This window comes from Octodon degus, unplaced genomic scaffold, assembly GCF_000260255.1.
Source record: "Octodon degus isolate 3935 unplaced genomic scaffold, OctDeg1.0 scaffold00054, whole genome shotgun sequence".
In the NCBI taxonomy this organism is placed as follows: Eukaryota; Metazoa; Chordata; class Mammalia; order Rodentia; family Octodontidae; genus Octodon; species Octodon degus.
In genome coordinates this window covers 2,661,649-2,674,368 of record NW_004524630.1, presented here as the reverse complement: position 1 = coordinate 2,674,368, position 12,720 = coordinate 2,661,649, and the positions used below count along the sequence as shown (strand labels likewise).

Here is a 12,720-nt window from a genome sequence, read left to right as displayed (position 1 = left end):
AAATTACCAACAGAATGGAAAGACAACCCACAAATTTGGAAAAAATCTTAACTAATAAGCACTCAGACAAAGGTCTGCTTTCTAGAATTTATAAAGAACTAAAAAACACTAGGGCCCCAGAATTTAAAGCCCCAGTCCAGAAATGGGCACCCGAGATGAATACCCACTTCCCAGAGGACGAAATTAGAGAAGTGAATAAATGTATGAAAAAACGCTCCACGTCACTAGCCATCCGTGAAGTGCAAATTAAAACAACACCGAGTACCATCTCACCCCAGAAAGAATGGCTATCATAAACAAATCACCCAACAACAGATGTTGGAGAGGCGGTGGGGAAAGGGGAGCCCCTCTCCACTGCTGGTGGGAACGCAGACTCGTATGCGGTGTAATAAGTAGTCTAGAGGCGGTCTAAGATGCACAGCATGTAGGTGGGATGTAAATATTATGCCGCCTTATGTAGGGACTTGAGGGGACTCAGATTTTGACATCCGCACGAGGCCAGGGGCCAGCTCCCCGGGTTATCAGGCGAGCTTGTGCGTCTTCAACTCTACTGAGCACTATGAACTTGCTTTCCAAGGTGTGTTGCTCTGCTTGCTAACTGAATTGTACCTCTGTTAGGCGCTGGGATTTCTGCCCTTTTGAGATGCTACCCAAGCACTTAGCTGCTTTTCTGTTTTACTAATTCAGAGTTGCTCATAGGCTGCGCTTTGCTCTTGATAGACTCGTGTAACTAAAGAGATATTTCTACGTTAATAAAAAGCTTATGACAGCGTTTTCTTGGTCCAAATGTGATTTTAAAGTATCACTGATGGAATTTAGCAGAAAGCTGTTCTCGAGACCTATGAAGGGTCACGTTGCTTAGAATTGTGCATGTGGATGGTAAACCGACTTCTCCCAGGTGTCATTCAGGTATTTTGTGCAGGGCGTAGATTCCAAGAGCGATCTAGGACAGGTTTCTGTCGGTTTTTCTCACTGTCTTTCCCACATGCTCAGATAATTATTTTCTTCTGCATTCTTCATTTGCAGTAACATGCCACAGACGATTACTACAGGCAGAACTGGAAAGGAAACACTTTATTTTTTAAAATAATTTTATTGAGAAACAAATAGCAATGAGACAGTTTCAAAACTGATTAGTAGGACAGTTTCAATAATTAATGCATTGCATATTGTTGTCTTGATGGTTCTTCATTGTGCAAGATGCAGACATGATATCCTGTCCACAAACACTATTAGAACAAATCTTTCTAATCATTGAATTGAGAGAAAGTAGCTGTATATCTGTCCTAACTATTTTGAATATACAGATACAAAATGGTCATTCATTTGTATCCTCCTTTTTTGTTTTTATCAGAGAAGGGCACTCCGTTGTCATTTAAATATTGTAGGTGTGTGAATTCAGCAAAATATTCCAATATAGTCTAGCAATCCATAATAGTATTGGGTCTTCCGGAGGACTGGCAATGTCAGAAGTTGTTGACTTGAGCCTTTTACAGCTCAGCATATTAATATGGCTTTACTTTTTATACTTCGATTTTATATTTTTCTGCTGGATGGTTAAGACCAAGATAAAGCAAGACCTATATAACAAGAAATGTAGCTTTTGTATCTGATAAGGTCAGTCAGCTGGCCACTGCTTTCCGCTACACTCAGCTGAAGAACCTTCCAGATGAGAGAAACCTTCCACTTTAATAAAGAAATCCTTCTTGGGAGGCAGAGCTGGACCAGCCCTCGCTCACGCCTGAGCCACATCAGCAACCCTGAGAAACCGTCTGAGTGTCCAGGAGAACGCCAACAGCCGGACATCACTGGTTGACTATAAGCTAATGCTTTCTCATGCCTCTCGGCTTGGACATTGAAAATTAGCTTGTTTTCTTTCCACGCATAATTTATTTTTAAAAGGAACATGCTCATTGACAGATGAGGGGCTGGGGATTTGGCTCAGCAGTAGAACGCATGCCTAGCAAGCTGGAAGCCCTGGGTTCCGTTCCCAGCACAAAACCAAAATGTAAACCTCCCCTAAAAACAGTTCAACCAATAAAATACAAAAAATACAATTAAAAGAGATGAAAACCAAACAAGGCAGCTCATTGACAGATGAAGCAGAATAGGAACAAGAGAGAAGGCTCTGCCACTCAGACGCGGCTGTTAGGTTTTCTCGAGCATCTTGCAGTCAGTGTGCGCTGCACACACCGGGGCAACCCTGCGAGCCTGAACCCTCGGTCACCTCTCATCTGGAAGGTTCTTCAGCTGAGTGTAGTGGAAAGCAGTGGCCAGCGGGGCCCTGAGCCGGGCAGCACAGCTGTCCTCCTGCCGCGCCTGTGTTCCTTGCACTTTCAAGAGAAGTGTGAAAATAGAAAAGGAAGGCACAGTGTGAGTACTTCTTGCCCTGCTTTGCCAAACCACCAAGACCGGACTTTCCCAAGAGAAAAGTCGGGATTAAAATTAAGCACTTCATTGAAACAACTTCCCAAAACATGGTGCTTTAAGGGAACTGTTCAGAGAGTCGGGATTCCCCAGCAGACGCCCATGAGCTATGACGAGGGACACAGAAGACGCGGAACACACAGGCGCGTCGATTCAGGTTCCTTCTCGAGCGAAGGACCCATGGTGCCTGCTGCGCCTCCAGGGCACGGAGAAGGGCCAGTCCTGCTCCTTCAGGAAGGAGCCGTTCTCGCCGAGAGGCCCTCGACCCAATTCTGGGAAATATTTATTTGACTCTGCCAGTCTGTGTGTATGTGCACAGCACTTTTTCTGGTTATAAAAATAACATAGTCATTTTGTAAAATTCGGTAAGTGGTTAAAAGTATGGCAAACAAAATTAAAATTCCTCTCCATTGAGCTACTAGAGATTGCCAGGGTTTGGTGTGTTTTGGTGTATTTTCTGCTACTCATTACCTCTGTGTATCTATAAAGTGTGCAGATATTTTTTAGGCAGGACTGTGGAAATGGTGTGTGTGTGTATAGCATGCAAGTAGCATTTTCACTGTTATTTTACTTAAAATATCATTGTTTTTGATTAATCAGGCTTTGTACAAAGAACAAATGCTCCCTTTTCCCCTTCAGCCATTCCTGGTTTTGTTTTGTTTTGTTTTCCGGAACCGGGGATTGAACTCAGGTCCTTGCGCTTGCCAGCAGGTGCTTATTCTCCTGAGCCATCTCCCGGGCCCCGCCATTCCTGATTTTAAGGCTCTACGGGGTTCACGCTTTCTCTTCTTCTAACTGCAGTGGTGTCCAGCTGCAGAGGGAAACTCCAGGGTTGGACCTGACACAGCCTCGCTCTCCCTTCCCCTCCCAGGCTTCTACCACAACAGCACGAAGGTGGCCGTGAAGACCCTGAAGCCGGGCACCATGTCCGTGCAGGCCTTCCTGGAGGAGGCCAATCTCATGAAGACGCTGCAGCACGACAAGCTGGTGAGGCTGTATGCCGTAGTCACCAAGGAGGAGCCCATCTACATTATCACCGAGTTCATGGCCAAGGGTGGGTGCCCGCCCCACCACCTCTGTTCTGTTCCGTTCCTTTCCCTTCTCTTTTCATTTCATTCCATTTCCTTTCTTTTCTTTCTCTCCCTTCCTCCTTTCCTTCCCCTCAGTTATTTTGAGGTTCTGGAAAGTGGAACCCAGGCCTGCCACATACTAGACAGGCTCTCCGCCTCTGAGCTATATTTCCAAACTGCCCATATCTTTAAAAGACTTCAAAAATCAAACTGTAAGTATTCAGGGAACACCCAGTTTTAATTTTATATTAACATACTTGCTATTGAAAAACAATAACAAAAAAAAAAAAAATAAAGAGAAAAAGCAAACGTGTTTGCAGATCCCCCCCTGAGAGCAGAGCGCAGGCCACCGGGGCCCATAGTGCTTCTGCTTTCTCTGCACCTGCTTGCATGTGCCCGTGTGCTCCAAGGACAGTGCTGTGTACCTGAGGCACCCTAAGAAATGTGGTATTTGTCAGTCGAATATGCATTTCAAAGGAGGAATGCATATTTTTGTTACGTGTTTAAAAGGTGAATATTCAAAAGGATACAACCAGTTTATTGTTTTCTTCAGCATTGTCAAAATGTTCAGGGTTACAGGGAATATGGGGTTTAGGACACAGGGCAGGGGCAGAGAGGTTGGCTAGAATTCACAAACAGGCTTTGTGTCTAAAGCACCTGGAGGTTGAGTTTGTGTGGGATTATGGGGCAGGAAAGAAGAGGCGCCCAGCAACCCCCTTTCTTCACTGTTACCATCTCCAGATAAGAGGCTCTGGTCGCTGCCCCGCTGTTGGTCACTTCTGCTGTTTTGTAGAGGTGCTAATAAACTCTTAGATGATTTGAGGTCCTCAGAAATAATGAGTAAAGAGAAGAAAGCAGCATGCCTCACTCAAAATTAGTTATCACTCAAGCGTGATGGATGCTATTGGGTAATAGAGCTGAGGAGGTTGGAGAGAGAAGACACCACTTAGTATCTGCTAACGTTTGGGAGCAGCGGTTACTCAGAGTCCTTCCAGGAAGGCCTTCTGAAGGCAGAACAGAACGGACACACCTGACCCGGAAACCAGACTCAGGGCTGGGGGCTCTGCGGTCCAGTAAACGTCAGTGAATTAATTAAGGCGATTCTTAACCATACACATAGCGATAGTGTGTCCCTCTTCTTCACAACGCCTAGCGCTTACCGAGCCCTCCACCGCCCAGAAGGTAGCGTTTGTTGATCAATGGCTTTCTGCCAGACACCACGCCGTGCGCTGTCCATCCATGCCTGGTTAGACCCGAACCAGGACTGCAGTCGAGCTTCTCTGCGCCCTCCGGTCATGGACTCTCGAAGTCAGTGACGGGAGCGAGGCTGCTCGCTCGTTGGACCTAAGCTCTGGGGAAGCCCCAGGGCCTGCTGGAGAGATGAGACCCAGGACAGAGGAGAGCTGCCTGTCTGCACACTGCCACTTAGGTCTCTCTGGTCTTTGTCCAGGGCACGGTTGGTTCCTCGAACACTGCCGAGCAGCAGGCGTGTGCTTGGGCTGAAAGCCTTGGGACTGAGCCCTACCCGGGTTAGCCGAGGCTTGCTCCTCGGGGCCTCGCCCACCGGCGTGGTCGTCGGAGGTGCTCACTCACTGCAGACCTGGCTCTGGGGAGCTGATGCTGCGGGCATCCTTGGCCATGTGCTGCTCAGCACAGGAGTGGCGAGACGGGCGGTGCCTCCCATCCCCCTCCCACTGGGAGCGCATCTATATTTAACGTCAGGTCAGAGGTGAGGACTGGAAGGAGCTGAGCTGGACCAGTGTCAGGAAATGACCACATAGAACCGGAAAGCCGTCGTTCTGGGGAGCGTTTCCCCCAGCGCTCAGGGTATTTCAGCTTCCTTTGGATTTCTCTCTCATATCAGCTGCTCTGACTTTCTCCTTCTGTGTACACAGGCAGCTTGCTGGATTTCCTCAAGAGTGATGAAGGCAGCAGAGTGCTGCTCCCGAAGCTCATCGACTTCTCTGCTCAGGTAAGGCACGGAGAGGCACGGTCCTCATGGAGACGTGCAGGGCCCTCGTGCTTCGGAGTCAGGGTAAATCTGACCTTGCCGTGTCAGGGAAAATGAATTTCCTGGAAACGTTTCTGAATGTGGTTGTGAGGAAAAAGCCCTTCCAAAGCACACATCATGGAGACAGCAACTGGAGCTTCGGAGAGAGAAGGGATGAGAGAGGGAGAGAGAGAGACAGAGACAGAGAGAGACAGAGGCAGGCAGGCAGGCAGGCAGGCAGGCAGAGTGAGGCAGAGTCCAGATCGGGCATGTGCCGCCTCTTTTGTGACACAGGCCAGCCATGTGCGCATTGTTTCCCTGCCAGTCGCAGGACACTGTGGCCGAGTCAGAGCACTGCCACGCTGTGTAAGTGCACCAGCCTGCATCATGCCTGGATTTTACTGAATTTAAGAATCTAAAGCAGATACTCCTAAGATCTCAGCATTCTTTTTTTTTTTTTTTTAATGTATTTAGTACAGGGTCTCGCTACACAAACTAGGCGTGCAATGGTCCTCCTGTCTTCAGTCTCCCAAGCGCTGGGGCCCCTCAGCATTCTTAAAATAAGGAACCACGTTCTCCCTGTCCTTCCCATGCTTGCCTCTCTTGTTCAGTGTGTTGCTAGCGTTTCGAAAAATGCGGTGATCTTGCCGGTGCTAAGCCAGGGACTGCTCATTTACTTGGGAATTGCAAGTTTCCTGAGCTCTATCTCAGCGCAGAGACAAGTGACATAGAAATGCACCCAACCCCGTGCCTGGTCTACCGAGGAAGAGTACACGTGAGTGACGCCAGCCCTGACTGTCGGTAGCTTCACTGTGTCTCCCGGCCATGAGCAGGAACTTGCTTGTTTGGTTCCGCGGTATTGGTCATGAGTGGTTTGTGCCAGGAAGGCCGTGCACCTGGAGCCCACTGAGGTGCACAGAAGCTTACAGGTCTTCTAGAGAAAGGCTGGCTGTGTCTTCCTCAGACATTCTTTCAGTTAGGAAACTGATGAGGCCTTCCCAGGAAGACAGGATCAAGGGAGTGAATGAGCACAGGAGGAAAGTGCTTCCCGTGAAACGGGATCAGAACACGCCCTTCGCTCTAGCAGAGTGCTTGGGTGGAGGTGGGGCTCTGTGCCTGAGAGCAGAGCTTGTGTCCTGGCCATGCCACCTGCAGTCTGGCCCCGGCCGGCTTAGTTTAACTTGCTCATGGAACAGGAATGATAATTCCCACTCCAAGGAGATGTGATGTTCGCATCACAGGAGCTACCATGGACTCAGGCCCTTCAAAGCCTGTTGGTAAGAGCTGGGAAACCCCGTTGTTCCAGTAGAAGTGAGTCAGCAGATCGGCCTACTCACCCCTCCGCTGCTCTGCCATTGTTGCTTCCTCTATGAGGAGGAAACGCTAATGTGGACAAGGGGCCAGTGTTGACACAGACAGAAGCAAAGTTGCTGACCTGGGGCAGAAGGAAGGGAAGGGTCCAGCAGGCTGGCGGACGCAGGCCCCCTCTGCTGGCCCTGAGCGCTTCCAGTGGACTCCAGGGGGTACAGGACCGGGGCCCAGGCCCACTGCTCCACAGGAGGAAAGGAAGTGTGGCCGGCACAGCACTGGGTCTCAGGTAGATAGCAAGGCCGGAAATGGAGAAAGTGGAAGGCTGATGTGTGTATGGACCATCCAGGGCATAAATGAGGCCCTCTGGATGTGAGGGCGATCTGGCTGCGACATCTGTCACCCCATTGATCGCCAGGGTTGATTCGGCTGATCTGGCTGGCTAGGCAGGTGTCCCCTTCCTCCCTCAACGATCCATGTGCGTCCCTCCCAAAGCTGCGCGCTCGGTCGAAGAGGACGACCACCCCCGATAGAGGAGGACCGTTCCTCGGTCAACGTTATATGAGTAGCTGCGCTCCCCTGCTAGAACCTCCAAATAAGCTCTCAAGGTCCATAAATGAGGCCCTCTGCTTGGGCGTCTCCTGTTTGGGTAAGAAAGCGCCCTGAAGAACACAGGGAAGGTTTGTGACACAGGAGGAGAGCATGGAAGAGGGGGGTGCATGACCAGGACGCCTGAGAGGTCAGTGCTATCCAGCCCACAGGCCTGATCTGTGCCCACGACCCTGTGGGGCAGACCTGGCACACCTCAGGCATGTGCTACCCCTGGGAATGCCCTCCTCCTGTTGAGTGGTGCTTGCAGTTGACTTGCTCTTGCCGATCTCATAAAGTATTTCCTTGTCATAGTCAAAAGTTTTAAGGCCCAAGTCAAAGCCTGTGTGATTATGTTCTAATTTAACTCATTACTCTTCCTACAAAGAACTGTGTCTTCTGACGTAGATGTAAGCAGGGACGGGGGCTTCTCTAGCTCTTCGTGACATGCAGGCAGGATGGGCACAAAGCCCACATTAGCGTGACCTCGAAGTATGATCCCAGCGGCTGAAGCGGGCTAGCCTGGGCCTGGGCCTGCTCTGTAGCGGGGGTCCAGGCTCCTGGGCCGCTTGACCACAGCCGGCTCGTGCTGGATGAGCTCGTGGGTATCCGAAGCGCAGTGCTACGGTGAGCCGTGGGGCATCCAGCTCCATGAACAGCGGCCCAGTGCCAGGGAAGAGCCACAGAGGGCTACGAGGTAGGTGGAGCGGGCTCAGACCAAGGCGGGCACAGGCCAGGCCGCCCTCTCGCACTGCGCCTCCAGCTGAAAACAAGCAAAACATCACCTCCTGTCCTCGTTCAAGGCGCAAGCCTCGGTCACACTCTTTCCTGATCTTTCTTCCAATGTGGAGCTGGTGAGACTACCTGCTGCCCCGCCAGGGAGTATCTTTTGCCTCACTTGCTATGACTTTCCTCACTATAGTGCCGACGGCTAGAGGGTCACCCAGCAGGGGCCTGTGCCCACCACCTTCAGTCCGCAGTCGCGTCCTCGCCGTGTCTGTTTCCGGTGACCAGACCTGGTACCTCGCCACGTCATGTGCCCTCAGTTTCCTTTATGGCCAGTGTTGCCTGGAATGCCTCTCTTCCCACATACTTCTGGCAGTCTCTCTGTGTGTTTGCGCCTTGCCTTTCCCATCAGGTGCCTCAGGTTAACCTTGTCACTTTCCATACTGAACCACATGAGAACAGAAATTTGAGTAATGGCGGCCTCAGCTAATAGCCCCTACTGAGACACTGGGAGTCCAGCCTTCCCTTCCCTTACTATTTAGGGTACAAAGTTAGGGATAAAGTGACAGAGAAATTATGTGCATCTATTTAGTGTCTGAGCTCTAATGAAACAATTAGTAGGCCGTAAAATGAGCTGGTGCTGGCTTTCTTCTTAGGTCAAGAGTCATGTTCACTAAGGGATTATTAAAGTCAGCAGTTTTTCGCAGCCAAGAGTGGCTGTTGGTGTGGAATTTAGTCTGCTTAGTCACAGAGGACACGGTAAGGGACGGAGCTGGGGCTTTTCCCACTCTTGGTCTGGCCTTCGCTTCCTCTCCCGTGACCTGCTTCCTCATGCCCTAGCGGCCCCGCCTGCCCTTCTCCGGCTGCCCAGTGAGAAGTGGCTCGGTGCGCAGATGACTGCTGCTCACTTGACAGCGGTGCTGCTTCGCTTCCGGTTGTGGGTGGGATTCCGAAAGGCGCGGCCAAGCCTGAGCACAGTGCACTCTGGCCGCCCTGCAGCCCGCGAGCTCTCGCCGGTCAGGAGGGAGGAGGAGCGTCCGGCTCCAGCAGCCTTACGCAGCAGGGCCTTTCTCCTTGGGCTACGTAAGGCAGCTGTGTGGTTTTCAGCCCCACCCCAGGAACATGACCCTTTGCAAAGCACCTCTGCTGTGTCAGTGTGGGGGACTGAGCAGAATTCCCCTCCAGCTTTTACCCCAGACAAGAGCAAAGGATAGAATCCTGCACTTGGAAAACGGGGAAGAAAGTGGTGTGCACAATTCACAGTCAGAGAAATCGTCGTCGTGTCATTCAAATCAAGTACGACAAAGCATTTATCGCTCTTTGGTAGAAAAATCATCAAAAATGAAACAGTTATTTGCGTCCAAAAGTCATTGCTATAATGATGGCATCAAATCACACTTATCGGAGCTCCTTCCAATTGACAAAGTGCTCCCCCCTCCGTCACCTAGTTGAAGCCCCTTACACATTCATACAGTTACTCTGTACATTTTCTAGAACAGCAACTGCCCTTGGAGTTGTCCTGGGCTGCTGAGCTTGTAGACCAGCTGTGGACCTGATCCTGCTTCGCTGCTGCTGCTGCTGCTGCTGCTGCTGCTGCTGCTGCTGCTGCTGCGTGCTGCCACCCGTGGGCAGAGCTGTTCTTGCGACCCGGTAGCACCCAGCCCGAGGGTGAAGGACGGATTTCCCCCGTCAGAGTCACGGCTTCTGCAGCTTTTCCTGCCGACCCCCAGCCTCTGTGGCCAAGGCCTGCTCTTGCTGTCATGTAGTGACTATGCTCAGGATATACTTTGCCCTACTATTAAATGCTAAGTCCCACTCTCACCTGCTGATTAGTGACGTGAGGAAGGGAAGAAACCTCCGTCTGTTTTGTAATTGCAACCTCGGTGAGTCGGGAGGCCTTCGCCGTCAGAACCTCTCGAGCCTGTACTCCTTATGCTGGTTGGCGAGCCCTTGCCAGAGACTGGACGTACACCTACCAGTCCGACATGGCGGGTCGGCAGGAAGGGCCTAGAGGGGCTTCTGCTGGGAGTCCTTGCCAGTGTCACCAGGTGCGGTTCTTCTCATGCTGTCTCTGTGAAGAACCCAGGAGATAAGGTGGGGCTTTCTAGCTCAAGGCTGTCCCTCAGTGTCATCCCTCTGCCTGCGCTGCCACCATAACGTCCTAATGCAGCAGCCACTTTCTGTTCAAAACCTTCACAAGTATTAGCCCTTGACTGGGGTCATCACATTTAGTTTTCCTAAACAGAAGGGTGACGTTGGGATAGCATGTGGGTCTCAGAGGCAGGTGGAAGACTCGGGTCACTGACCGGGCATCTGCTTCCTCCAGGAGGCCGCATCCCCCACTCAGCTCTTAATCTCTTCATGCAAGACCACTGATACCTGCTTCTGTGGAACCCCTGCCCTCCTGTCATGCACCAGACCTCCCTAGAAAAGGCCAGGGTCAGTCCTGAGGTGAGAATTAATGAATTAATTAAGTAATCTGAGCAAGACACTGCTCTAGACCAGGGGCCATGAGGCAGTCAGCACACGGCAGCCCCTTGCTGTGTGTCGGTGAAGAGCTGTTGCTCAAAAGCCATAGCTTGCCCAGGGTAGAGCTCTGGGGTCACCTCTTTCTGCAGAGCATGGTTGTAACTTCGTCAGAGGAGCTGCCAGTGGTGCTAATGGTGGTTAGCATTGCGCTGGGAGCTGGGGGCTGCCTCTGTGGAGAAGGCCACTGGAGGCTCGGGTGCCCCCCTGGAAGGCGACGGGCACAGTCAGGTTGCCCACAGCCTCAGCCCTCACGTTCTGTGACTAAGAAAGCATGCGCTGGGTGTGTGTGTGTGTGTGTGTGTGTGTGTGTGTGTGGTCGTCACTCACGAGGTACAACTGAGGATTCAGATGACACCGATAGGAGGTTTTGTTGTTGCTCTAAGTAAAGGCGTGTAAAGATGCCGCATTAATACAGTATTTTAATGTCAGGCACATAAATATTCTCTTTAAGTTAAAAATTTTTAGTTGAACAAGGAATCAACACGTAGCATCTTGTTAAGCTTTTGCGCCGTAAAGGAAATCACCAAAAGAATAAAAAGACAACAGAGTGGTGGGGATTCAGCCAATTATCTCTCACACAAAGGGCTTTGATTTAGAACCTAGAAAAAGTTGAAAAAAATCAGACTCCCCCAAATTCAGTGACCCAACCAAAATGGGCATCTGAGATGAGTACATACTTCTCAGATAAAGAAATACAAACTAAATAAATATATGAAAAAGTGTTCAACATTGTTGGTCATTCAGGGGATAAAAATTGAAGCTCTGAGATTCCATCTCACCCCAGAGAGAAATCAGCTAATAACAGAGGCTGGAGGGGTTGTGAAGAAAAAGGAACCCTTCTCCAGTGCTGGTGGGAGTGAAGACTGGTACAACCACTGTGGAAATCAGTGTGGAGACTCCTCAGAAAATTAGGAGCAGAGGTCCCATCAGACCCAGCTGTTGTTCTCTGGGTATCTTCCCAGAATTAAAAACATCATGCCACAGTGGTATACGTGCACCCATGTTTATAGCAGCACAACTCATGGTAGCTAAATCTTGGAAACAACCCAAGTGCCCATCAACTGAGGAACAGGTAAAAAAAGATGTGATCCTTGTATACAGTGGAGTATTACTCAGCCATAAAGAAGGAAACACTTCTACAGGTAAATGGCTGCAGCTTGAGGCCATGCCCAAGTGAAATAAGTCAGGCCCACATCTGTAACACTGTATTGTCTCCCTGGTGTGAGAAACTGAAAAAGTAAGATGTAAAATGTACAACAGATACTGTGAAGCAGGAAGAAGTTGTTCAGAAGGAAAAAGGAACTAAGATGGGTGAAAGGGGAAAAGACAGGAAGTACGAGGGAGAACGCAGGTCAGTCGTACTGTTAGTGTCAGTTCATCGAGAAGGAAGGCTCACACGAGCAGCAGGGCTTGTACGCCAAGCAGCTACTTTAAAAACAACGATGTGTGATGTGTTGGCTGTGGTTATTCTCTTATTTTATAATGAAATTTTGTTGTACTTTTCTTCAATAAAATTTTAAATTTTAGTTGGCGCATATTAATCGTATACATGTATGGATTATTGATAGGTCTATACCTGTGTCTGTGCAGGCCCCTAATTTGCACTTGTATCTCAAACATTTAGCATTTCTTTGAGTTGGGAACCTTGAAAATCTTTTCTCCAGTTTTTTCAGAACAGTCAGTTGTTCGGTGCAGTCCCGCTGCTGGGCTGTGCGGCTCCAGGGTATGTTTAATACCTGCTTGATTTTGTACTCCAGTCTGTTTGCTTTGGTAGTGAGTTTTGTGCCCACGGTGTAAACATGAAAACTTACAAAGTGGACAGGCGCAGCACGGTCAGTATCAGCACGCCAAGCCAGGTCACTTGCAGTTTCCTAAGAACAGACAGCTGCCCCTAAAAGATAGCATGAAACAGGAACTTTCCTCTCTTCTGGTGCATGAGGCTAGGACGCGTGGAATATTTAATCAGAGGACTAGTCCCTAACTGTAAAACAGCAAATAAGGCAGAAGAATTTATTCTTGTTTTAATTCTGATTGGAAAATCTTCTAGCCCCAAGTGGAAGCTCTGGTCTAGCGTAGGAAGGG

General features: G+C 49.8%; 1 protein-coding gene across 4 annotated transcripts in view; it reads left to right on the top strand.

The window, feature by feature from the left end:
- The window catches only part of Lyn (LYN proto-oncogene, Src family tyrosine kinase), an 89,156-nt gene that overhangs the window by 50,309 nt on the left and 26,127 nt on the right, over positions 1-12,720 (top strand). For all 4 annotated transcript variants that reach the window (XM_004633368.2, XM_023717678.1, XM_004633367.2 and 1 more), the window contains exons 9-10: positions 3,299-3,481; positions 5,393-5,469. In XM_004633368.2, coding sequence (XP_004633425.1) covers positions 3,299-3,481; positions 5,393-5,469 — 260 coding nt within the window. The remainder of the gene's footprint in view (positions 1-3,298; positions 3,482-5,392; positions 5,470-12,720) is intronic.